The 23531-nt window shown below is 43.8% G+C and overlaps 1 protein-coding gene across 2 annotated transcripts in view; it reads left to right on the top strand.

The window, feature by feature from the left end:
- Positions 1 to 23531, top strand: part of GRM7 (glutamate metabotropic receptor 7) — an 872294-nt gene that overhangs the window by 806433 nt on the left and 42330 nt on the right. The window contains exons 4-5 of one of the 2 annotated variants that reach the window (XM_060180785.1): positions 16401 to 16647; positions 23328 to 23419. In XM_060180785.1, coding sequence (XP_060036768.1) covers positions 16401 to 16647; positions 23328 to 23398 — 318 coding nt within the window. In that variant the 3' untranslated portion in view covers positions 23399 to 23419. The remainder of the gene's footprint in view (positions 1 to 16400; positions 16648 to 23327; positions 23420 to 23531) is intronic. The other variant, XM_060180786.1, reaches the window with a different exon arrangement.

The following is a 23531-nucleotide window of genomic DNA, read 5'->3' as shown; positions in this document are numbered from 1 at the left end:
CAGTACTTACTGTTTAGTGTTTGATGTTGCATTGAGTTATTTTTGAATGAGAGATACAGAAACAGAGGTAGATGACAGACAGATGATGGAGAAGACTGCTCAGTTGTGGCATATGGTAGTGCTGGGATTGACCTTTGGGGCCTCAGACATGAAAACCCCTGCAGAGCCATGATGCTGTCTTCCAAGGGAGTACCTACAAATTATAAGGCACTTTCTTTAACTTTCCTTCTTTCTTTTTATTGCTACCAGGGTTATTGCTGGGACTTGGTGCCAACACTAGGAATCCACCACTCCTGGTTGGCATTTTTCTTTGCCTTTCTTTTTTACTTCTTCTCCCACTTCTATTCTAGTTGATAAGACAGAGATTGAGAGAGGGGGGAGATAGAGGTACAGAAACACAGACAACAGAAGACCTGCTTTATCACTTGTGAAGCTTGACCCCTTCAGGTGCAGAGAAGGGGCTCTAAATATAAGACAGTTTCTTTAGAAAATTGAGTCAGTCAGGAGTATCTCACGTTGTTTGAAGTAAAAGTTAAAAGAAACCTGCGAACATTCTGGTGAGCTTCCTTCAGTATACAGTCAATGGGACAGCATTCTGGATCTTTCAGAGACTGCTAAAAATACAAGATCCTTGGTCCCATTCCAGACCCACTGAGCTACAGAGAGGTTGGAAGTGAATCTTTATTTTCATTTCACAGCTAGTAGGCCTGCAGAGTTAAGAGCTATGACATCACACCAGCCTTTCACGCCATCAAGAGGGACGGTGGGCTCTGCAAAAATGAAGGACATTCCCCTCACATCTCTAGTTCATGAGAATCACAAGAAAACATTCAGGTTAAGCTGAACAGATAGACTTCACTCCTTCAATCTAAGCACTTAAGGTTTCAAATTAGTAAACTGATTGAATTTCAACACTGGGCTCAAATTATTAATGCATGTCTATTTTTTTTTTTTTGGAAATATGAAATCACCTATAATCTTAGACCAGGGAGACCAGAAGCAACCGGTCTTGTCAGTATAGAAGATATAGGTATTTTTAAATAGCGTTAAGTGACACAAATCATGGTAAGGTGTTGTATGGTACAGGAAATCGCAATCACGGGATGCTCAAAGTAAAGAGTCCCAAATAACTTGGCTATGAGAAGAAAAGCTGTAAAGCAGCCAGGAGACACTTTGCAGTGGTGAGAATGAATGTCACTGCGCCAGGCTGTTTCCTTGTCATTTCTCAGTGAAAGGTAGAGATGTGAAAAACCAAGATAAAGAAAAACAGATTAAAGCACACATTGCCAGGAGCTAGGACCCAGGTTTGAGCACCTGCTCCCCACCTGCAGGGGGAGCAGCACTTCACAAGTGTGGGAAAGCAGGCCTGCAGGTGTTCGCTCTCTGTCTCCCTCTACTGTCTCAATTTCTCCTTGTTCTATCCAATAAAATAGAGAAGGGGGAAGAAAAAAAAAATGGCTGTCAGGTACAGTGGATTCATAGTGCTGGCACCGAGCCCCAGCAATAACCCTGGAGGCAATAAAAATAAATAAGAAGTAATAAAAACAGACAAAGAAGCCCTTTCATTTCACCTCATAGTAATGTCTAGAGTGTTCCCCTCTTTTCTGGTCATTATTCTAAGCTGTGTTACTTCTAAAATGAACATCTGCTTCCAAGAGTCCAGGAGACCAGAGCAGAGGCAGACAATGTGGGAGGGAGACAGATTAGCCATGAAAAACAGACAGACAGATTAGCCACGAATTATACTAATTACCTATCAGAAAAGAAAAAAAAAACTTGCCAGTAGCTGGGCCTCGAGGAAACATACCTTAGGCTATAAAGAGTAGAACCATTTGTCCCCTATATGGTGGTTACACCAAGAATTCAGAACTCCAGAGACTCCTATAATACAACAGCAAGAATGAAACTTGCAGAAACCATTCTGCTCCCAGTGAAGTGTCTCCCTACCTGCTAGGCCACGAAGGACATTCATATAACATGATGCAACCAGGGATGGGTGATGACACACCTGATTAAGTGCACTATCATTATGTGCAAGAACCCTAGTTCAAGCCCCCACTCCCCACCTGCAAGGGGAGTCACTTCACAAGTGGTGAAGCAAGTCTGCAGGTGTCTGTCTTTCTCTCTTCCTCTCCATTGCCCCCTCCCCTCTTAATTTATCTCTGTCCTGTCAAATAAAATAGGAAGGATAAAGGGAGTAAGAGAGGAAGAGAGAGAGAGGAAGGAAAGAAGGAAGGAAGAAAGGTAGGGGAAAAATGGCTGTTGGGAATAATGAATTTATAGTGCCAGAACTCAGCCCCAACGATTACGCTGATGGCAAAATAATAATAATAATAATAATAATTTGAAAAAGAAAAAAAAAAACCAAAATTATAAAAATTGAAAAAACACTGGTAATGATGTAACTCTTGAACTCACAGATTGACATGCACCAAAAGCCAAGCCTCAGTGCTTCAGGGAGGTAGAATGTGTGTACATACTCATGGAAACACAGCCTGAGGTTTAAGGGAATCTTTGAAGTGTTGAGCCTAGCTGGTTCTCATGGTGAATTTTACAGAACCTGTTCAGTCAATCCTTAATATAGACAATATAGTATTAGCATCCCTGCATAAAGCTGTCTGTGTTTGTGTCTTTTCAGTAGATGACATTCTAAAAACATAGGGAATGGAAAACATTTATGGGAAGCTTTAACTATTGCTTTTGGGGAAAATAAAGATTGAGTCTATTAGTCAGTATTGGCAGCCATTTGCCCATTTAAAAAAAAAAGGTTAGCTACAGGGATTAGGAGATGGTTGGCAACCTGGTAGACTGCATGTTACAGTGCTCAAGGGCCTGGGTTCAAGCCCCCAGTCCTCATCTATAAGGGGGGAGCTTCGCAAATGAACATTGCTTCAGGTCTTATCACCATCATCATCATCATCTCTTCCTTCCCCCCTCCCCACTTCCCCCTATCCCTCTCCATCTCCCTCTCCCTCTCTCCTTCTCCCTCTATCAAAAGAAAAAAAATGGAAATAAAGGCAGCCAGGAGCAGTGGTTGAATCCTCACACAGGCACTAAGCCCCAACAAGAAACGTGGTGATAAAAGAAAAACAGTTGGCAATAATTTAGGGTGTCTTCTTGCTGTGTTTGCAGCTCATTCAGTCTGTGGCATTCCATGAGAATGAGCCCTGGAGGAGTGTGTGAAATTGAGCCAGAGTCAATTTTAAGAGACATAACAGATCCAAAGCAAGTTAGTGATGTCCACTCTGGTGAATCCTGCAGACACGGTTTCATGGAGAATGCATTTTTTTTTCTTTTGAAGGGAAAGACGGGTTTCTGTAAACACTAATTATATATTGTACAAAAATGCTCACCATAGTTTATTAAATAGTCCACAGAAGAGTAAATGCCAAATACAATGAAATACTGTCAGATATGTGACCTAGATTCAATTCCAGCAGTCTGTGGATTTTTTTCAGTGAATTTCAACTCAATTTCTGTTTACAAACATTGAGGCTTTTGCCTTTTGCTCCTTTATGAAAAGATAATACAGCATGAAAGTGTTTTTTTTTTAAGGTTAGCAACAACAATTTTATATAAATATTGCAGTGGAGTATTTGATGCCAAATGCCTTTTCGATTTAAGTCAAGTTTTGTTTGTTTTTTTTTTTATTTCTCAAAACCGCGTTTCTTAAAATAGTAAAAGTAAGTCCTATTTCTCAAGCCTGTAACTCAGTATTCCCTTGATGGAATTGGTCGTATTTCTGTCTAGCTGTCTCCTTAAAGATCTGTTCTGATTCAAAGCAAATGAGGGAAGACTCCACTGTAACTTGCTGCATCTTGGCAGTTTTCCTCAGGAACAAGAATCAACATTGCATGTCCCCAGTCATTGGTTGTGTACCTGTGACCACGGGAATTTGAGAATGCAAAGGAAATTAGGAACCACAGCATGACGGAATGCAGGATGCAGCAGGCACTTTGAGAGATGCGTCTCTTTGCAGGAATACACTTTTACAGCTACAGGAGATGAGGCCTAGGGTGGAAGAGAGAGAAGGAGGGAAGGAAGGAAGGTGACATATGCTCCTGGATAAAACAGAATTTCCAGTACCCATTTATAAGCATCTTATGCGATTCCCATAATAACCAGTCTGTGAAAATCTCCTGAAATTCATTCTCTTTTAAAAGAATTTAATTATTTATTGAGGAAGAAGAGGCAGAGAAAAGGAAGGAGAAGGAGAGGGGATAAAAAGAGTATCACTCCGGCATATACTACGTCAGGGATCCAACTAGGGACCTCAGGCTTGAGAATCCAAGGCTTTACCCACTATGCCACATCCCTGGTCACCACTTGTGATTGTATTAGAGCAGCCATGGTGCCAGGCTAAGTGTCAGCCTTCGCTGGCTAAGAGAGGTTCAGGGAGCTGAGACATTCCCTGCCCCCCCTCCCTCCCCCGGGCAGAAGAAACATGAAAAGCAGACACTGGTGGGACAAGCAAGAAAGGGCAAGAGCCCAAGAACTGAGCTGAGCCCAGTGCTTTAATATTCTCAGGTACATTACATCATCTACACCAGGGATAAAAGGTGCCGGGTGCAAAACAGGGACTTTGAGCAATGGCTAACATCTAGACTCTGAACCAAGGTGTAGCCCTATCCCAACACACAGATAACATCCCAGAAAACCAAGATTGAGGCAAAGTAGAACATAAGCTGACACACATTCTCCTTAGAATACAAAATATTTCTAGGCTGGAGGGAGAGTAGTCACCTACTGGGAACCTCATCTGTTCCCACTAGTGGGTAAGTGAAAGACCTTTTTCTCTTGAATACTGCCTATTAAACAGATTGCTACATTATTTGTAAACATCCCGAGCTGACCACATTATGAGTGACTCTAAAGAAATGCACCCTCACCCAGACAGGAACCAAAATGCCAACACTCCAAGAGGTATTTTCAGAGGAAGGATGTTGTTTCGAACATTGGCGTGAGAGCACATCCCAGCCTAATGCCCAACCCTGATTCTCCAGTCCAGAATGTCTCGTCACTGGGACCAGGCCAACACTTCCCAGTGCTCTGATGTTCTGGGTGTGGGGGGCGAGGGAAATGTTAGCGTTCATATTCTGGTCTAGAGAAATATGAGAAGTCTGCTCACCAAGAAGAATGCAGACAGGAGCAAAGTCAGGGGACCTCACAGTGGTGCATCCAGTTAAATACACACAGTAGTAAGCACAAGGATCTGGGTTTGAGCCCCCGGGTTCCCATCTGTGGGGGGGGGGGGATGCTTCACAAGCAGTGAAGCAGGTCTACATGTCTCTTTTTTTCTCTCTCCCTCTACCTCCTCTTTCAATTTCTCTCTCTCCTACACAATAAAATGGGGGGGGGGGAAGGCCACCAGGGCAAGGTTAGATAGCATAATAATTATGCAAAGAGATTTCCATGCCTGAGGTTCCAAAGTCCCAGGTTCAATCCCCTGCACCACCATAAACCAGAGCTGAGCAATGCTCTGGTTAAAAAAAAAATTCATTTGGGCCATGTGGTGACACACCTGGGTGAGCACACATGCTACAATGCTCAAGGACATGGGTTCAAGCCCCTGGTTTCAACCTGCAGAGGGGAAGCAAGTGGTAAAGTAGGGCTGCTGGTGTCTCTCTGTCTTTCACCTTCTCTTTCTCTCCCTTTCCTCTCAATTACTGGCTGTCTCTAGCCAATAAATAAATAAAAATAATAAAACACTTAAAATGATAGAGTATAGATTAAGGATGATGATAGAAGAGCAACAGGTGATAGATAAACAATAGATATAGATGATAATAGGTAGATAAGATAGATGACAGATAAATAGATAGATGATAGCTATGTATATTTTACTTTTGATTTGTTATTGGATGGAGACAGAGAAAAATTGAGAAGGGAGGGAAAGATATAGAGAGACACAGAGAGACCTGCAGCCCCACTCCACCACTTGTGAAGCTTTTATTCCTGTAGCTGGGGACCTGGGCCTTGAACCCAGGTCCTTGTGCACTGCAATGTGTGCTTAATTAGGTGCACTGCCACCTGGCCCCATGGATATAGATAGATATAGCTAGCTAGCTAGATGATAGATACAGATAGGTAGATGATAGGTAGGTAGGTAGGTAGGTAGGTAGGCAGGCAGGCAGGCAGGCAGGCAGGCAGGCAGGCAGGCAGGCAGGCAGGCAGGCAGGCAGACAGACAGACAGGCACACAAACTCACTTTTTGGTCCCTCTTAGACTTGACTCTTCCAGTGACCATCCTCCCCCTACTCCTTACCCTCACAGGCCTATCTCCTCTCCCCTCTGCCACCTTCATAGTCAATTTTCAGGGATACTTTTTGACACTTCTGAAACAACCCAGGCATGATCCAGTCACAAAGGCAACATGCCTGTGTGCTCTCAGTTAAGCCAAAGTCAGCAGCTTTTTCTTCCAAACACACAGACAGCTCAGCACCTGAAGGCCTCCCTGAGTTGTCATGGCAACCACTGTGCCTTCCATCAGGAGGAGATGATTAGATGCTGACCCAGGCGGGCTTCAGCCAAGCTTAGGGGAGGGAGCTCAGGTCCCTTGAGGGCGGGGCTGCTCAGGGCTCCCAGTAGGCATGGTGAGTAAGAGCATATGGGCTCCTGGGCACAGGCTGGGAGAGGCAGGCACAGTCCTCTGGACCACACAGACCATCTTCCCTCCCCAGTTCCAGATGTGCTCCTGCAGGACATGAGAGCCAGGCAGCCACCTACATTCTCCTTCCCGGGGCCGCCTGAGTCCCTGGCAGGAGGAGATGCAGGTCCCCTTCTTTCCCTACGGGCCTCAGGCTCATTGCTCAGTAGCTCAGGGTTGAACGGTGGTGCGCCTGATTAAGTACACACATTATCATGTGCAAGGACCCAGGTTCAAGCCCCTGGCCCCCACATGCAGGGGGAAAGCTTCATGAGCAGGGAAGAAAGTGTCTCTATGTCTCTATGTCTGTCTCCCTCTCTTTCTCTCATCCCTTCTCAATTTCTTACTGTCTCTAACCATTAAGATTAAAATAAGTCAAATGTTTAAAAACAAAGAAACAATAGCACATCTGGGCACTGCAGAGCCAAGGCCGACCTATATGAACAGCTTTCTAGCTGGGGAGACAGGGTCAGTTACACAAGGGTGGCTTTTCTGCATGTGTGATGGCAGCAGTGCTGGGAGCAAAGGGCACAGTGAGTGTCGGGCAAGGCCAGCCATACTCATCAGTGTCTCCATTGATCCTTGCCTCATCTGGATGGAGCTTGAAGGAGTCATGTGAAGTGAGAAGCCAGAAATAAAAAAAAAGGATGATTATGGGATGATCTCACTCATAGAAGTTGAGAAATAAGAACAGAGAGAAACACAGAGCAGAACTTGGACTGGAATTGGTGTACTGCACCAAAGCAAAGGACTGGGGGAAGGGTGGTTGTTTTGTTTTTTCTTTTAATGTGAAAGAGGAGGGCAGTGTTTTAGGAAGAGATTTTTTAAAATATTTATTTATTCCCTTTTGTTGCCCTTGTTGTTTTATTGTTGTAGTTATTAATGTTGTCATCGTTGTTGGATAGGACAGAGAGAAATGGAGAGAGATGGGGAAGATGGGGAGAGAAAGATAGATACCTACAGACCTGCTTCACCGCCTGTGAAGCGACGGCCCTGTAGGTGGGGAGCCGGAGGCTCAAACCGGGATCCTTGAGCCAGTCTTTGTGCTTTGTGCCACGTGCGCTTAACCAAAGAGATGGTTTTGTTTAAGGTGAGCAGAACACCACCCACCTGACAGGACTTCACTTGCCTTGCAGACCGATGGGCCTTGCGCTGCAGTGTGACCTTTACGTAGGCATGTAGAGTGCGTGGCATTGCTTTTCCTCTTGATTTCAGTTGTAAGGACCTCAAGGGGAATCCAGAAGCAACTTCTGCACTTAGAAGCAGAGTGAGGGAATGTTTTACACCTTTAAGAATGGTGTCTCCCATGGTCACATCATCTTGGATGGAGTTTGAAGGAATCCTGTGAAGTGAGAGAAGCCAGAAAGAGAAAGATGAATATAGGATGCTCTCACTCATAAGACAGAAGTGGAGAAATAAGAACAGAAGGGGAGGGAGTCGGGCGCTAGCACAACGGGTTAAGCACATGTAGCACAAAGTACAATGATCAGCTTAAGGATCACAGATCGAGCTCCCAGCTCCCCACCTGCAGGGGAGTCGCTTCACAAGTGGTGAAGCAGGTCTGCAGGTGTCTATCTTTCTCTCCCCCTCTCTGTCTTCCCCTCCTCTCTCCATTTCTCTCTGTCCTATCCAACAACAACAACATCAAGAATAACTACAACAATAAAACAACAAGGGGAACAAAAGGGAATAAATAAATAAATAAACTTAACTTAAAAAACAAACAACAGACAGGGAAACACAAAGCAGAACTTGGACTGAGTTTGGCATATTGCACCAAAGCAAAGGATATTTGGAGCAGGAGTTCAGGTCCCTGTGCTTGTTTGTTTTGTCTGTCTTTTAATGAAAAGAAGAAGGGCACTGTTTTATGAAGAGACAGTTTTGTTTAAGGTGAGCAGAATGTTATCCACCTGATAGCTCTGGGCTTCACATGCCTTGCAGACCATTGGGTCTTGCGCTGCAACGTGACCTTGTGGTTTTACAAAACACACTCTGACAGCAAGGTGGTTTGGCATTGGAATTGTCAGAAAAAGTCGTGATACATTTTTTTCTATGTAAAAATATGTCGTAACTTTTCCAATAACTATGTATTTATGGGCGGTGGTAGTATAGAATGAGCACACTCCTGGGATAATGTTTTCATGATGTTTTTTAGAGACAGGGAGAAGGAGTCAAGTTGAGAGGGAGGAACACTAAAGAAATGCCCCCCCACCCACCCAGGCAGTTTCCCCCCCCACCCCGCCCCGCCAGGCCCCTGGTGCTGGGAGACTTATACACTTGAAGCTGTTTGTTCTATTGGATGAGCTATTTCCTGCCCCAGGTTTGGATTTTGACTGCATCTCTTGCCAGAGATAGACTTCTTCTTACCCAGAAGTCATTAACAAACAATCTCACGTCCAGATTTAATGCAAATTTTAGCAACCAAGATCTTTTTCTTTCTGTTACACCAAAACCTGGCAGAATATGCAGATCTCCATCCTCAGTGGAACCAGAACTTCCCTCATCATTAGACAAAACCCTCACTCCAGCATGTACTGTTTCATAAATAAACAAAGGCTGCCAGTGTTTGGGTCCTTCTGGATGGATGGGCAAAGCCCACTTGCAAGTATTCATTTCCATTCCAGAATATACCATCATGTATTTTAATAAAATACAGTTAGTTGAAGGATAAATCAAGGGGTAGAGGTGAGGAGAAGAAATGTTCATCTTAACAGCCAGGGACTTTCCCTAGAGTCATATGAGTATTTTTTAAAAATTATTTATTTGGGTAGACACAGAGACAAATCAACAGAGGTGGGGAGATAGAGAGGGAGAGAGACAGAGAGACACCTACATCACTACTTTACCACTTGTGAAGCTTCCCTCCCCCTCCCCGAAGGTAGGGGCTGGGAGCTTGAACCCAGGTCCTTGTGCATTACAGCATGTATACTCAACCAGGTGTGCCAAGACCTGGTCTCTCATATGAGTATTTTGAACCACAGTCACCTGACAAGTTACCTCTACAGTGACTACAGCAGAAGCATCCTTACCTTGACTTTCAGATGCCATGAGAACTGGGGAACTTCTCTCCTCCCACCCAAAGAGGACATTACATCCTTATTTTCATCCTCAGTTGTCACCTGGTAGCACAGAGAATTGGTTATGTCTCATTCAATAGTTAAGAGCAAATAAAATAGAAGTGTGAGTATATCACACAAACAAAGTAGAAGCCATTGTAATGAGATTTCTCTCCCCAAAACAAGCAATTATTCTGTAGAGTTCACAAGCAATATCATCATTCCAAAAGTAAGGCTAGAAAACAAGTCATTTTGTGTTATAGCTCAGACGTAAATGAATAAATTGCAAGCACTCTTGTTTGACTGAATCACCTCTAATAATTATCCTTTCCATTCTAGAAAGGATACAATTAATAGTGAAGATGAAGTAGGAATAGATTACAAACATTAGCTTTTCTTGTAATGACTTAAAATGTCAGACGTGATGCTTGCTTCGAGTGTAGGACTTTCAGATGAGGTAGAGCTGAGTGCGTGCACACTTTCAGGCAGGTATCCCATCCACTCTCCAGTCATGTACGTGTTCACATGACATCAGTATTAGAAATCACTGTGCTCAGTAGAACCTCCCAATAAAGAACACAGAACGTAGGGAAAGTTGGGTTGGAAACACCACATTAGAAAGCATTGCCGGTGAGATTTCAAAAGTGGAGTCTTAACAACAATGACCGTGTGCACTGACACAGGTTACAGAGCTAAAAAAAAAAAAAAAAAAAAAAAAAAAAAAAAAAAAAACTGTGCAAATGTCATAATAAATATGATGCTTCCTCTTGGAAAAGAAGACCTGACCTCTCTGCTTGTGGAAGCAGTGGTTTCCTGTGAAAATATGAGACGGAAGGGAGCTGGGAGATGTTTCAGGCTGGGTATGTTGGGTACATCCTCTCTATATAGATACATCTATCTTGTTGGGGGGGGGATTAATGCTTTATAGTAAAGACAGTTGTTGCTACGTGTGAAATTTCTCAGTTTTCTGTAAAACATTCTCACCTCCAGCTTACGTCCTCCTCCACTATCAGGCACTATGAGTGAGATCAGCCCATATCCATCCTTCTCTTTCTGGCTTCTCTCACTTCACATGACTCCTTCCTGCTCCATCCAAGATGGAGTGAAGGTGACTTTATCATTCTTCATAGCCGAGTAGTATTCCATTGTGTATATACACAGTTCCTTGTGTACCCCACACAGCCTGGTTTATCTGGACACTTCTCTAGCTGCAGAAGAAACCACCGTGTGTCTGCAGACATGAGTCCCAGGTTAGTTCTGAAGGATTCTCTAGGGCATCAGTCTTGGAGGCAGATCAGTGCCCGTGCTCTCTGAACTGGACCTTGGCAAGGGGATCTGTCGGGAGATGAGAAGTGCTTTGTGTAGGAGGTCCTGCTGGAATTAACATGGAGCGCTCATGGGTATGAAAAGGAAAGACAGTGAGCCCCAGGCATTGCCACAGGGCCAGGGGTGCAGGGGGGAGAAGAAGAGGCCAGTGTACACACTGTCAGAAGGATGTCAGGGTGGAGCTGGATGGCATATCCAGCTGAGTGCACATGTGACCATGCACACGGACCAGGGTTCAAGTCCCTGGTCCCCACCATCTAGGGGGAAGCTCAACTATCAGTGAAGCAGTGCTGCAGGTGTCTTCCTCTCTCCCACTCTACCCCCTCTCAATTTCTCTGTGTCCTATCAAATAATTCAGAAAAAGAGTAGGGCATGGTACAATATTTAACTTATAACTAGGGGTTTTCTGAGTTCTCTCTCTCTCTCTCTCTCTCTCTCTCTCTCTCTCTCGGCATCAGGAATTGAATTCAGGGCATCACACATATGCAATACCACTGATCAGCCTTCTTGGCCCAACTTTCCACTTTAATTAGAGAGAGAGAGACAGAGAAGGGAGACAAATACATAAAGAGAGAGAAGAGGGAGATACAGGTGGAGGAGAGAAACAAAAGCACCATCCCACCATCCATGACACTCACGTGGTGGCATGGTGACTTGAGTCCAGGGCTTCACACTCAGCAAAGTGCATGTCCCCCCAGACCTGTATGCCTCCCTCCCCTTACTAGAAGAAGACTCTTCTCATGGTGGTATGCGCCCTCCAGCCCCGCCTGAGTCAGTACAGGGATTGCTGCCATCTCGATAGAGCTGCTAAAGCAGTACGGGGGTGATTGTACCAACAGGAGACAAGTGAGGTCTTTCTCACATGGCCTTTCTGAAAATACAGCTCAGTGGCGGCGTGACGGTGTGTGGCCACAAGTTAAATATCTCAGGTCACTGGTTTGACACTATCAGATAGTCCCAGAACTCTGTCTAATGGTCAGTCAATGATTTCTCTTAGTTCATCATCTTTAAACATAGCATTGGCATTATTAAGGCCATCACAGGTAATGATTAGATTACTTTGATGAACCCAGATGTCTAAAATTATTTTTAATTATTTTTTTACATTTTATTTATTATTGAATAGAGACAGGGAAAATTGAGAGGGGAGAGAGAGAGGGAGAAAGAGAGACACTTGCAGCCCTGCTTCACCACTTGTGAAGCGTTCCCCCTGCAGGTAGGGCCCAGAGGCTTGAACCTGGGGCCTTGTGTACTGTCAGGTTTATCTTAAACACCACCTGGTCCCTAAAATTACTTTCTTTCCTGAGATTCTGGTTTTATATGTACATCTGTGCCCTACATTTTTTTTTCTTTTTCATTAATAAAAATAGTTTGGACAGTATTGAATATACTCTCATTCTTAAAAGATTAAAACCTGGTACTACTACAACTATGAACCGTTTTCTTTGAAATTACCCAAAATATTCTTTAATGAAGCCAAATGTGAGACTTGCAAAGAAGACTTGCCAAAATTTAGTCTGCTCAGATGGCAGCGAATCCGTTTCCAAATGTCTTAGTATTCCAGCAATCAGGAATTAGATAACAAGTCAGCCCACCCTACAAGCTTCACCAAAGGACAAAGCAGCTGTGGAGACTCCTGGCATGGAGTCTAGATTCGGAGGCCCCAGTGAGAAAGCTCATGGAGCAGAGTCAGCGGGACTATGCCTGGTACTGAGCATAGGGCACAACGCGTGTGTTTCAGCCAGAGAAGACGTGGATGTCCTGCCATCTAGCCTGTCACTGAGACACTTGTAAAAGCTTCAGACTGCTTTCAGTGGGTTATCCAAGAAGCCTTGAGCTGAGATATCTGCCCCCCAAAACTCATCTACATCTTAGGCAGGAAAAATCAGTATGAGGCAATAACCTCACGAGTGACAATTTCTCATACATGTTTTACCTTTGTCTACCATGTTTGATAGAGACAGAGAGACACTGAGAGGGTGGAGGAGGAGCAGACAGAGAGACACCTGCAGCCCTTCTTACCACTCATGAAGCTTTCCACATGCAGGTGGGGGCCAGGGGCTTGTGTGTACTTAACCAGGTGCGTCACCACCTGCCCCCCCCAGAACTATATATACACCCAAGTACATGCATTGCAGAGACTTTTTACTATTAAGTAGATCCATTAATAAGCCCCTCCCCCCAAGAAGGAAGTAATCATTTGATCTTTGCTTTACAAATGAGAAAGCAAAGAAAACAGTGAGAGCAGGACCCTCTGTCGGGGCATTTGACATAGTGGCTGTGGATTATGACAGATCTTGGCTGATGTGACTCTGACCCTCTGCCTGTGTGCTCCAGAGAGGCACACAGGCTTAACTCTGCCCTGTGCGGGTCAGAAAACTAGCAGACCGGGAGGCAGGCGGTAGGGGAGGGAATATCTAGGTCTAATTAGAAAATATCTGATAAAGTACTTGATGATGTCTTTTTTTAGGTCCTTGTACTTGCTTGTTGTACTTTTTGAGTCACTGTAGACCACTGCACAGGTTTACTTTAAAGTCTATATTTTCCCTAACTTATGGGTACATGTGTATTTGTGCCCTATCTCATGGGCCCCAGTCTATGTCTAGATTCTGTAGCTTTCGTAGGAAGGGTGTCACCCAAAATGTAAGGAGCTAAGAAAGGTCTCACCTGAGTATTGGAGCTGGAAGGCTGACAGCCCAGACTTGTTTTCTCTGGATACAGTCCCAAGTGAAGCATGTAGAGGTGACACTAGCTGTCGTCACTTGATTGAGATTAGCAGATGCAGTATCAAATGGCATCACTAATAAAATAAAACTCTATATTTATTTATAATTAATAGTTTATTACAAGATTGTAAATTTACATTGTATAGTCCCACACACCACCACCACCAAACTTCTGCATCCCTACCCTCCCACCTCCCAAAGATAAACACCATAGTTCTTATAATCTAACAGACAGTTTGTTTGCATGTGTTTTGCATGGGTTTTTTTTTTCCTGTTTTTGGCAAGTTCATGTAAATCAGATATATAGATCCCACATATGATACAAACCATCTAATAGTTGTCTTTCTAGGAAGAAGGTGTTTCACTGACAAAAAAAAAAAGTCATATTAACTATTCACTTTTAAAATTGAGGTCATTGATGTTTACTTTTTAAAAATCTTCATTTATTAGACAGAGACAGCCAGAAATTGAGAGGGGAGAGAGATATAGAGAGGTAGAGAGAGATACCTGTAGCACTGCTTCACCACTTGCAAAAGCTTCCCCCTGCAGTTGGGGACTAGGGACTCAAACCAGGTCCTTGTGCACTGTAACATGTGCTCAGCCAGATGTGCTACCACCCAGTGCCACTGTTTGCTCTTTACTTTCTGCATCCAGTTATCTCCAGCCTCACTAAGGTGTGACTGATGAGAGAAATTATATCAATTAAAGTGATACAACATATCGTTAGAAAGGTGTATCATGTGATAATTTAGTACAAACGTGTGTTACGTTCAGTACCGCCATCCAGTTCCGTTCCATTATTGTGAACAGAGATGCAGAATACCAGGCAGATTACTCAGGAAGACTAAAGAATTCAGCCAATACATTTGATTAATCATTTATTATCAATGCAATCTCCAGTGGACACACAGTCATTCTGCCTGCTTTCTCTAATCAGAAGGTTCTAGAGACTATGATGCCTTCTCACCTAGCCATAGCAATTGTTGACTTCACTGTTTGTCTGACTGAGAGATCAGAGGTGACTTTTCCTGAACCCACCTGACTGTCAGAGTAAGTGCAGCCCAGCAAATGCCCTTCCTGTAAGTCTAGGGTCATTTTATTAACAAGGTTTACAAAACATCAGGAATTCCAGCTACAAAGGGATAGGTTCAGGGCCAGGTGGTGGCACATCTGGTTGAGTGCACAGAGACCCAGGTCCAAGCCCCTGGTCCCCACCTGCAGGGGGAAAGCTTCATGAGTGGTGAAGCAGGGCTACAGGTGTCTCTCTGTCTCTTTCCCTCTCTACCTCTCCTCCCTTCTTAATTTCTCCCCGTCTCTCCCCGATAGTAAATAAATAAATATTTTAAAACAAAGGGATAGGTTCTGGAGGAAAGCAGCACAAATAATGGTATAAATGGTTAAGTGACTCAGAATACTAAAGGTGGTCACTAAATCTAAAGATAGTAGATTTAAAATCAGCATAGGAATAGCTGCTGCTTGTCAGAAGTTTACTGATATTCTTCTCCCATATGTGAAGTTAAGACTTTTGTGTCTATGAACTGTTGTTGCCTGTGGTCTTTTGCCCAATAACCCAACTATGTTTGAGAAATATGCAGAATTTCAGCTTGCAAGAAACAGATTCAGGTAATGAGTTAGGTAGTAAACTTGAAGATATAGACATCTGAAATGTATGCTTCCTAACAAAGTCCATTAACATATCTACCCCTTACATCCTATCCAACCTGCCTACATTATGCCAACTGTGAACAAACCTTAAGCAACTGAGCATATCCCCAACATAGCTGGGCAATATCAGACTTTCCCCTCACCAGTTGTACAATTCCCTCCACTATAATCTTTTCCCACTTATAGCCAAAGCCATGTTTTCACACTGTGTAAAATAAGTGACTGGGTGCCCTCTTGACTTCTCAAGGAATCACATGAGATATGAATGGGACCACCCTTCACCTACAGAGGACACTGTGTCAGAGTGCGGCCTTATGTCGTATCAGCAGTGTGTCCTGGTAAAGTCCTGGGACAAGCAACATTATCAGAATTTGCTCTCAGGCCGTTGGTGTCTTGTAAGTCAGACTACAGCAAGAAGGACCAACTTTGCAAGGAAACTCAAATTACTAATTTTTAGGAATGGCAAAGATGAAACCCTTTCAAAAAAAAAAATCTTACAAGAGTGGATATATATCTAAGTAAGTTTTCAGATAAGGTCCCACAGTTTCTAAGATCGCAAAAGACCAAGAAACATCCATGTTTCTGTGTACATGTTGGGGATCAAAACAAGCTACCCCTTCCTCACTCAGATCATGAAAATCCATGATTTCAATGACTTCATCTTCAGCTGTCATTCTGAATAGAGTTCTACAAATCAGACTAGTAAGTCAACCCTGAACGTCCATGTAGAGAACTTGTCCAGGGCAAACTTGCAGTTGAATTCAGCCAGTGCATCCGATCAATCATTTATGCATGCAATCTCCAGTGGACACACACTTCATTCTGCCTGCTTTCTCTAGCAGAAAGTTTCTAATCAGAAGTTTCTAGAGACTATGATGCTTTCTCCCCTAGCCATAGCAGTTGTTGACTTCACTGTTGGTGTTTGGCCCCGCTCTGCGGTCATTTTATTTGTAATAGTGTCTCGTGTGTTGTGTCTCCTAGCTCTACATACAAACCACCACGCTCACGATCTCCATGAACCTAAGTGCTTCAGTAGCACTGGGGATGCTTTACATGCCGAAAGTGTACATCATCATCTTCCACCCTGAACTCAATGTCCAGAAACGGAAGCGGAGCTTCAAGGCGGTCGTCACAGCAGCCACCATGTCTTCAAGGCTGTCACACAAGCCCAGTGACAGACCCAACGGTGAGGCCAAGACAGAACTTTGTGAAAACGTAGATCCAAACAGTAAGTAACTCTCATTTCTTTGCACCTCCCCCCAGGCTGCCTGGGGAGCTCTGGCAGACCTGGTGTGAGCTTGCCTTTCTTCAGAGAAAGACTGTGACCATCCTTGTGTGGAGTGTGTTGCTTTGGGGAAGGCTAACTCTTGACATCAAGACGCCATTTTCTTTTTGATCGCTGTTGGAAAGAAGTGTTTAAAGACTTTGTGGGTCCCTTTCCCATACTCTTGTTTCTTGCCTTGTGTTAGCAAACCTGTCAGAGGGGAGCCACCTTTCTCAAACCTTTTCTGTGATGGGATTAACTTCCTGCTAGAGGAATAACTTCCTGTCAGGGGGGGTCACTTCCTGTTAAGAAAACATCAGCATTTGATTGCACTACAGCAGTAGTAGTGAAGTTGGAATATTTCACTTTAGAAGTATAACCTTGGGAGTTGGGCTGTAGCGCAGCAGGTTAAGTGCACGTGGCATGAAGCGCAAGGACCGGCATAAGGATCCTGGTTCAAGCCCCCGGCTCCCCACCTGCAGGGGGGTCGCTTCACAGGTGGTGAAGCAGGTCTGCAGGTGTCTATCTTTCTCTCCCCCTCTCTGTCTTCCCCTCCTCTCTCCATTTCTCTCTGTCCTATCCAACAATGACGACATCAATAACAACAGCAATAACAACTACAACAACAAAACAACAAGAGCAACAAAAGGGGATAAATAAATAAATAAATATTTAAAAAAGAAGTATAACCTTTCCCCTAGAATTAGAATATAGGGACATTTACAGGAATTTAGAATTATTGATTCACATATTGTCTATATTGTTATTTATATAATTGAATATAAAATAATGAATACAGCTGCCTGTCATCTAAGTACATAGGCCCAAACACCATCCTGCATTCACAGGTGAACGGGACATGTACCACAGTTCTACAGGAGAGTCCATGAAAAACAAAATGTCAGGGGTGAAAATTAAAAGTGAAATATTAGGGTTTATATGCTTTGAGGCCTATCTTCACCTCCTAGGAAGTCCATAGCCACCTTTTCAAATGGCCCAAAAGAAGACAGGCAGATATGTCACTTTGTAAAGCATAAGAAAATAAACTTCACTAGAGGTTAGAGGCAAAGGATTCCATGTGCTAATTTTATCAACACTGAGATAGTTGAGTCCATTTCAGATTAGAGGTCTGACTTCTAGGATGGATTTTTCAGTCACATTGTGACAAGTCCCTTTTAAAATACTGTTCCAAACTTTCATACTTTCTGTATTTTTCAATATAAGGGCTATGAGCTGTTCCCTTTGTCACTACTCAAAATGCACTATTTTTCAGTTATGAGTTAGTTGATTTTGTTGTAACTGAAGATTTATTGCCAAGTAGAAAGAAGTCTCTAAATACTCTGAGGTGATCATTTGCCACTAAGATACGGGTCTTTAAAAACTAGGAGGCAGCTGAAATTGCCTCATAGATCTCACATAAAGAACCTGAGCCTGGCCCATACACATTTCCAAGCAGTTGGTTGAATGAAGGTTGTCAACTTTGGAGACAGGCTAGTGGAAACAGGCAAGTGGAAGCCCCATTTTGGATTTAACTTGATAGTCAGAATATCAATAGAAGAGATTCTGGGACAGAACAAGAAAGGTTCACAGAGGAAAAAGCAGCAGCAGAATGGAAGGGTAGACACTGTTGTGCCATCTTCAGAACAAATTTCCAACTGACAGGAGGGGAAGTGAATGGTGATTCTGTATGCATTGTGCTACTGAAAGAGGGTTCTGGTAGAGAGAGACCTGGGTTCAAATCCAAGCTCCTCCACTTAAAACATATGTGGTTCCAAGCTACTCTCAAACTTAGCACCTTCATGTAAAAAAGAAAATGGATGGGGAAATAATCTACATATCACAAGCATGCCATAAATTGTTAGACAGCTAGAAGACAGTATTTTAATTAGGTGTTCACTCTTGTCCGTTCCTGATTCAGCTAGCGCTCTACCTCGGAGCATACTTTGATGTGACTGATTGGGTAGACATGGTGCAGTTTAAAGACAGAAACGTGTCGTGATGTGGGTTGAGCTGATTCGCAAAATAGATGTTCCCATGATCACCCATGTAGATCTGTGTTGATAACTTTATCTATTTATTTATACCTCAGTAGCATTTTATTCTGTGACTCTGTTAGATCTATAACTCACAAGTGATGAAATCTCATCCTGGATATATTTCAGAAACAAATTTATATGGAGAGAGAGAGGAGAATTTAAATGTGCTGAAATCAATAAGCAGACAATAGAGCCAAAGGTAAGGTCTTTATGTGTTGAGAAAAAAAAAAAAAGACCACATTAGAAGTTTAGAATTTGGATACTCAGTACAGTATCGTGCTATTTCAAGATTATTAGCTTTCAGACAAAATCTCTACTGCTAACTTTTCATCCTTACTGAACCCACTTAGAGGATGAGAATGTTGTTAAAATGCAAATACCAATACTTACACAGATACTAATAGCAATTCATCGGCTGCCCTTGGAAATTGCTATGATTCCGGATGCTTTGGGTGGAAACTGGTATCATTGGATGCTTTCTTCCTCCTCACGTAACCCTGTAGGGCAGGAATTAGCCATCTACTTTACTGAAGAAGCCAAGGCTAAGTGGTACTGAAATGTCACGCATGCAGTTAGCGACAGAGGGTGGGCTAAGACCCAGGTCTGACTCCCAAGCCAATGTTTATTTCTCTTTGCTGTCATTTCCTAACCATGAGTGGCACTTCCTGATTTCAATGCGGCACCACCCTACTGGCTTCTGCATTTGTTGGTACTGCTTGTGCATACAGACTGTGGTGGTGGGTGGGGGCAAACCTCTAGCCCCCATGTGCTGTGACATGCGCCTTTGCTTGCTGTACTGGCTACAAAACAGGGCATCGGAGCTCAAAGACAGACTGCCCGGGTAGAGGCCTCAACTTACCAGCTCAAAAGTACAGATACCATATTCCCTGCCACGAGTGTTACTATGTCTACTCCATTCAGAATCCACTTGGCGCTTCTCCTCTGAAAAGATCTTGTTGGTTTCTGATGTGGTCACGATGGTACCTGCACAAAGCAAAAACAATGAAGAAACAAGCGGAAGTCAGAGAGAACCCGTGTCTCATGCCCACTATAAAAATCTTCTGGTTGTGTGTAGATATTTGAAAACTCCATAAAGACATTGACTAGACATGTGCTGAGCTGCAGGAAGGGATTCGAGTACCCCCAAACACTGGGCTTCTGATAACCATAACTTTAAATGTTCCAAAAGGGAGCCAGAAGACAAGTGATCTGTTAGTAGAACTTTCTGCAGCTGTGGGAGTCCACAGGGTGCTGGCTCCAGGTGCCTAGAGCACTCGGAATCTGGCCACTCCACTGAAGAGAGAAACTTTTGATCCTCCTTCATTGTAAATCTCTTCAACAGCCACCTCTGAGTGGGGCTGCCATTTTGAGTGGAACCACTTTAGACATAGCTGTGTCTTGCTAGGTGTGGGCTTCATTCTAGGACACCGGAGGTAGGCTCCCAAAGTTTTAGCAATAATGATGACCTGAGACAAAGATAACTAAAGAAAGAGAACATTTGAAATCAGACAAAATTAAACAAACAAACAAAGGATAATTGTTTACAATGATCCAAATGGTTGGCTGCTGTGGAAATAATGATATCATAGAAAGCAGTTTGATTTGAAAAACCAGTTGTTAGCAATGCAAAAAAAATATACAAGGGTAGGGAAATGTCAACAGTGAAAAGTTCAACTACTAAGAGCAGACAAACTCATTAAGATGTGAGGCAACACTATTCCTCGATCCAGTGTTAACACCAAATGTAGCTCAAATTTTCTCAAATTTCGGAACATTGCTAACAGAGACAAAGGAAATATTTGCTGACAGCAAACTGTCTGGTTATAAAGAAGCAAGAAAAAGCTTTCAGAAAAAAAAAAAAAAGGATATATCTTTCCAAAGGAGAAAGTGGGTACACTAATCGGTGAGGGAAAGAATCTGAGAGGATGCCGGGGTTCTAGTGTGAGCTACGGAGTAGATACTGAAGCAGAAAGGCCCTGCCTTCATCCTGGCTCACAACACCTTCAGTCATGCTGCATTTCCGTCTTCGGTGCTTTCATTGTTCCCAGCCCTGCTCTGTCACTGTGGTCTGCCATCTGGCACTTGCACGTTCGCACGCATCCAGCCTTACCACCCCCACCACGTTGCCTACATAGTCGCCACTTTTCTGTGTTGGCTTAAGATGAAGACATTAAGACTGTGCCCCAGCACGATCTGCTTTCCCCCACCAAGAAGCTTGATTTCCCTCTCAGTTTGCTTCTCCTATTAAAAAATTCCATTGTTGGGGGTCAGGCGGTGGCGCAGTGGGTTAAGTGCACGTGGTGGCGCAAAGCGCAGGGACCGGCGTAAGGATCCCGGTTTGAGCCCCCGGCGCCCCACCTGCAGGGGAGTCGCTTCACAGGCGGTGAAGCAGGTCTGCAGGTGTCTATCTTTCTCCCCGCCTCTCTCTGTGTCTTCCCCTCCTCTCCCCATTTCTCTCTGTCCTATCCAACAACAAAGCAACGTCAACAATGGCAATAATAACCGCAACGAGGCTGCAACAACTAGGGCAACAAAAAGGGGGAAAAATGGCCTCCAGGAGCGGTGGATTCATGGTGCAGGCACCGAGCCCAGCAATAACCCTGGAGGAAAAAAAAAAAAATTCCATTGTTGGAAAGACATCTCGTCTGTATGGAACAAGCTAAACATAAAATGAAAACAACTCTCAAGATTTTAGCCCCTCACGTTGCGTGATCACTGACAGTAGACCCTCAGTCAGTGCACATTGACAAGAGCAGGGGTCACGTGGGGTGCAGGTGCAGCTCCTTTTTACATTTTTATTGCTACCAACAAGACTTCTGCGGTGAGAGCACTAGAGGAGTCAGGTAGACCCCCGCCCTTATGGCGGCCGTATTCATTGTTGCCTTCCAACAAGAAGGGCGCTCACACTCTGGCTCTCACTCTTGGATCCTGGACTTGGCATGCTTGTCCACACTCTCTGTTTTTGACCTGGCAGATGGTTGCTCATAGCAAATGTGGAGATGTGAGATAAATAGGCAGACTTGCCTATGCTGGGGCTTGGCTTGGTGAGGGCCGCTAGGTTCTGTTTCCAGTTGGATGGGTGATATTACCTGCAGCAGCATGGCTCTGCTAGGAGAGGTAGAGAAGAATGGCGACCTGCCTTCCCTGGTCTGGTCATAATAAGAAGACAGGCAATGAGCGAAGCTCTGGCTGGCTGCCATCTTTGCAAAGGGCCTCAAGGCAGAGTGAAGAAGCAGCCCAAGACTGCCTTTGTTCTAACCCCCATCCATTTTCCAACACCTCCCGCCACCCCAGGTTTCATAAAAAACTCATCCGGTGTCTGGACAGGCCAACGATGGTTGACTCTAGCAGTCAATTATAGATAGTTAGGTGGGGGATCCAGAGACGTACGTCATCTTGGATGTCAGCCTGCATGACTGTTGAAATGGTCCTGAGAAAAACTGGACATTTTACAAAAGCTAAAGTAAGGCCATGAGCATATATTGTACAGGGAAATACTTTTTTTTTTTTTTTTAGGAGAGTGATCATTTGCACTGAAAATGGGAAATATAAAATACAATAGTTTAAATATAAGTTTGTATTCTGATGCTGGTTCCCATTCACCACCATTTTTTTTTTTTCACCTACCCTAAAAACCAATTTGTGCTGTTCTTAAGGAAGGCAATTATAACATTAAAAAAGTTACCAAGCGGGGAGCTGGGCGGTAACGTGCGCATGGCACAGAGCATAAGGACCTGCATAAGGGTCCTGGTTCAAGCCCCAGGCTCCCCACCTGCACGGGGGGGGTGATCTCTTCACAGGCAGTAAAGCAGGTCTGCAGGTGTCTGTCTTTCTCACCCCCTCTCTGTCTTCCCTTCCTCCTCTCTCTGTTTCTCTCTGTCCTAGCCAACAACAAGGACACCAATAATAACAACAATAATAACCATAATAATAAAAAACAAGGGCAACAGAAGGGAAAATAAATAAATAAATGAATAAATATTTTTTAAAAAGTTTAAAAGTTACCTAGCTATCAATAAGGGAGATGTTTGATTTAGAAGCAAAATGATAATAATTTTTTTAAAAAACCACAGAGCCACTCAATCTGCTGGGAAATGGCTGTTGGTGCCAAGCCCTGCACAAGTCACAGTGCTTAGAGAATTCTGGAACACACTCCTGTGCTGTGTTGGTTTGTGATGGCTTTCATTCTGTTTTGCTTCTTCATTCATTTGGATCCCTCACATCCTTGGCGTGGTGATGCTATTTGTTTCATCTTTTTGGACTAAACAGCATGGCTGGACTGGGCTGGGGGGGGGGGCGGTGAGGAAATGAGAATAGGAAGGAAAGAAATGCTCTGAAAAGGTAGCTAAGCCCTTTAGGGGCTGGTGTCCTCAATTGCTCCCCGTTTCAAGGCAAATTCAGCTGTCCTGAAGCACAAGGAACCTGATGTTCACAGGTACCTGAATCAGGGCCAACTGGTCTACCCAAAACCGCTGTCCCACTGAGGGAGTAGTAAGGCCTGTGGTCTCTATCACAGCCTCTTCTCCAAGAGGCGAGAGCGAAGAATAAAAAGGAATGTTGTGTGCACACTCATTTTATACCTACCGTGTGTATTTACTTTTCCTGTAGACTGTATACCACCCGTAAGAAAGAGTGTACAAAAGTCTGTTACTTGGTACACGATCCCACCACCAGTATAGCTTTTGCCAGCTTGCCCAAAGGTAAGTGACTTTTTTTTTTTAATTTCTTTGTTCTTGTGTCCGCTGAGAATGGGAACTGTCTCCGTGAATGCTCTGCATGATCACCTGAGAGTCTATTCTTATGAAGAAATGT

This window comes from Erinaceus europaeus, chromosome 21 (genome assembly GCF_950295315.1).
Source record: "Erinaceus europaeus chromosome 21, mEriEur2.1, whole genome shotgun sequence".
Taxonomy (NCBI): domain Eukaryota; kingdom Metazoa; phylum Chordata; class Mammalia; order Eulipotyphla; family Erinaceidae; genus Erinaceus; species Erinaceus europaeus.
The sequence above is the reverse complement of the archived record's forward strand: the minus strand, read 5'-3'. Positions and strand labels throughout refer to the sequence as shown.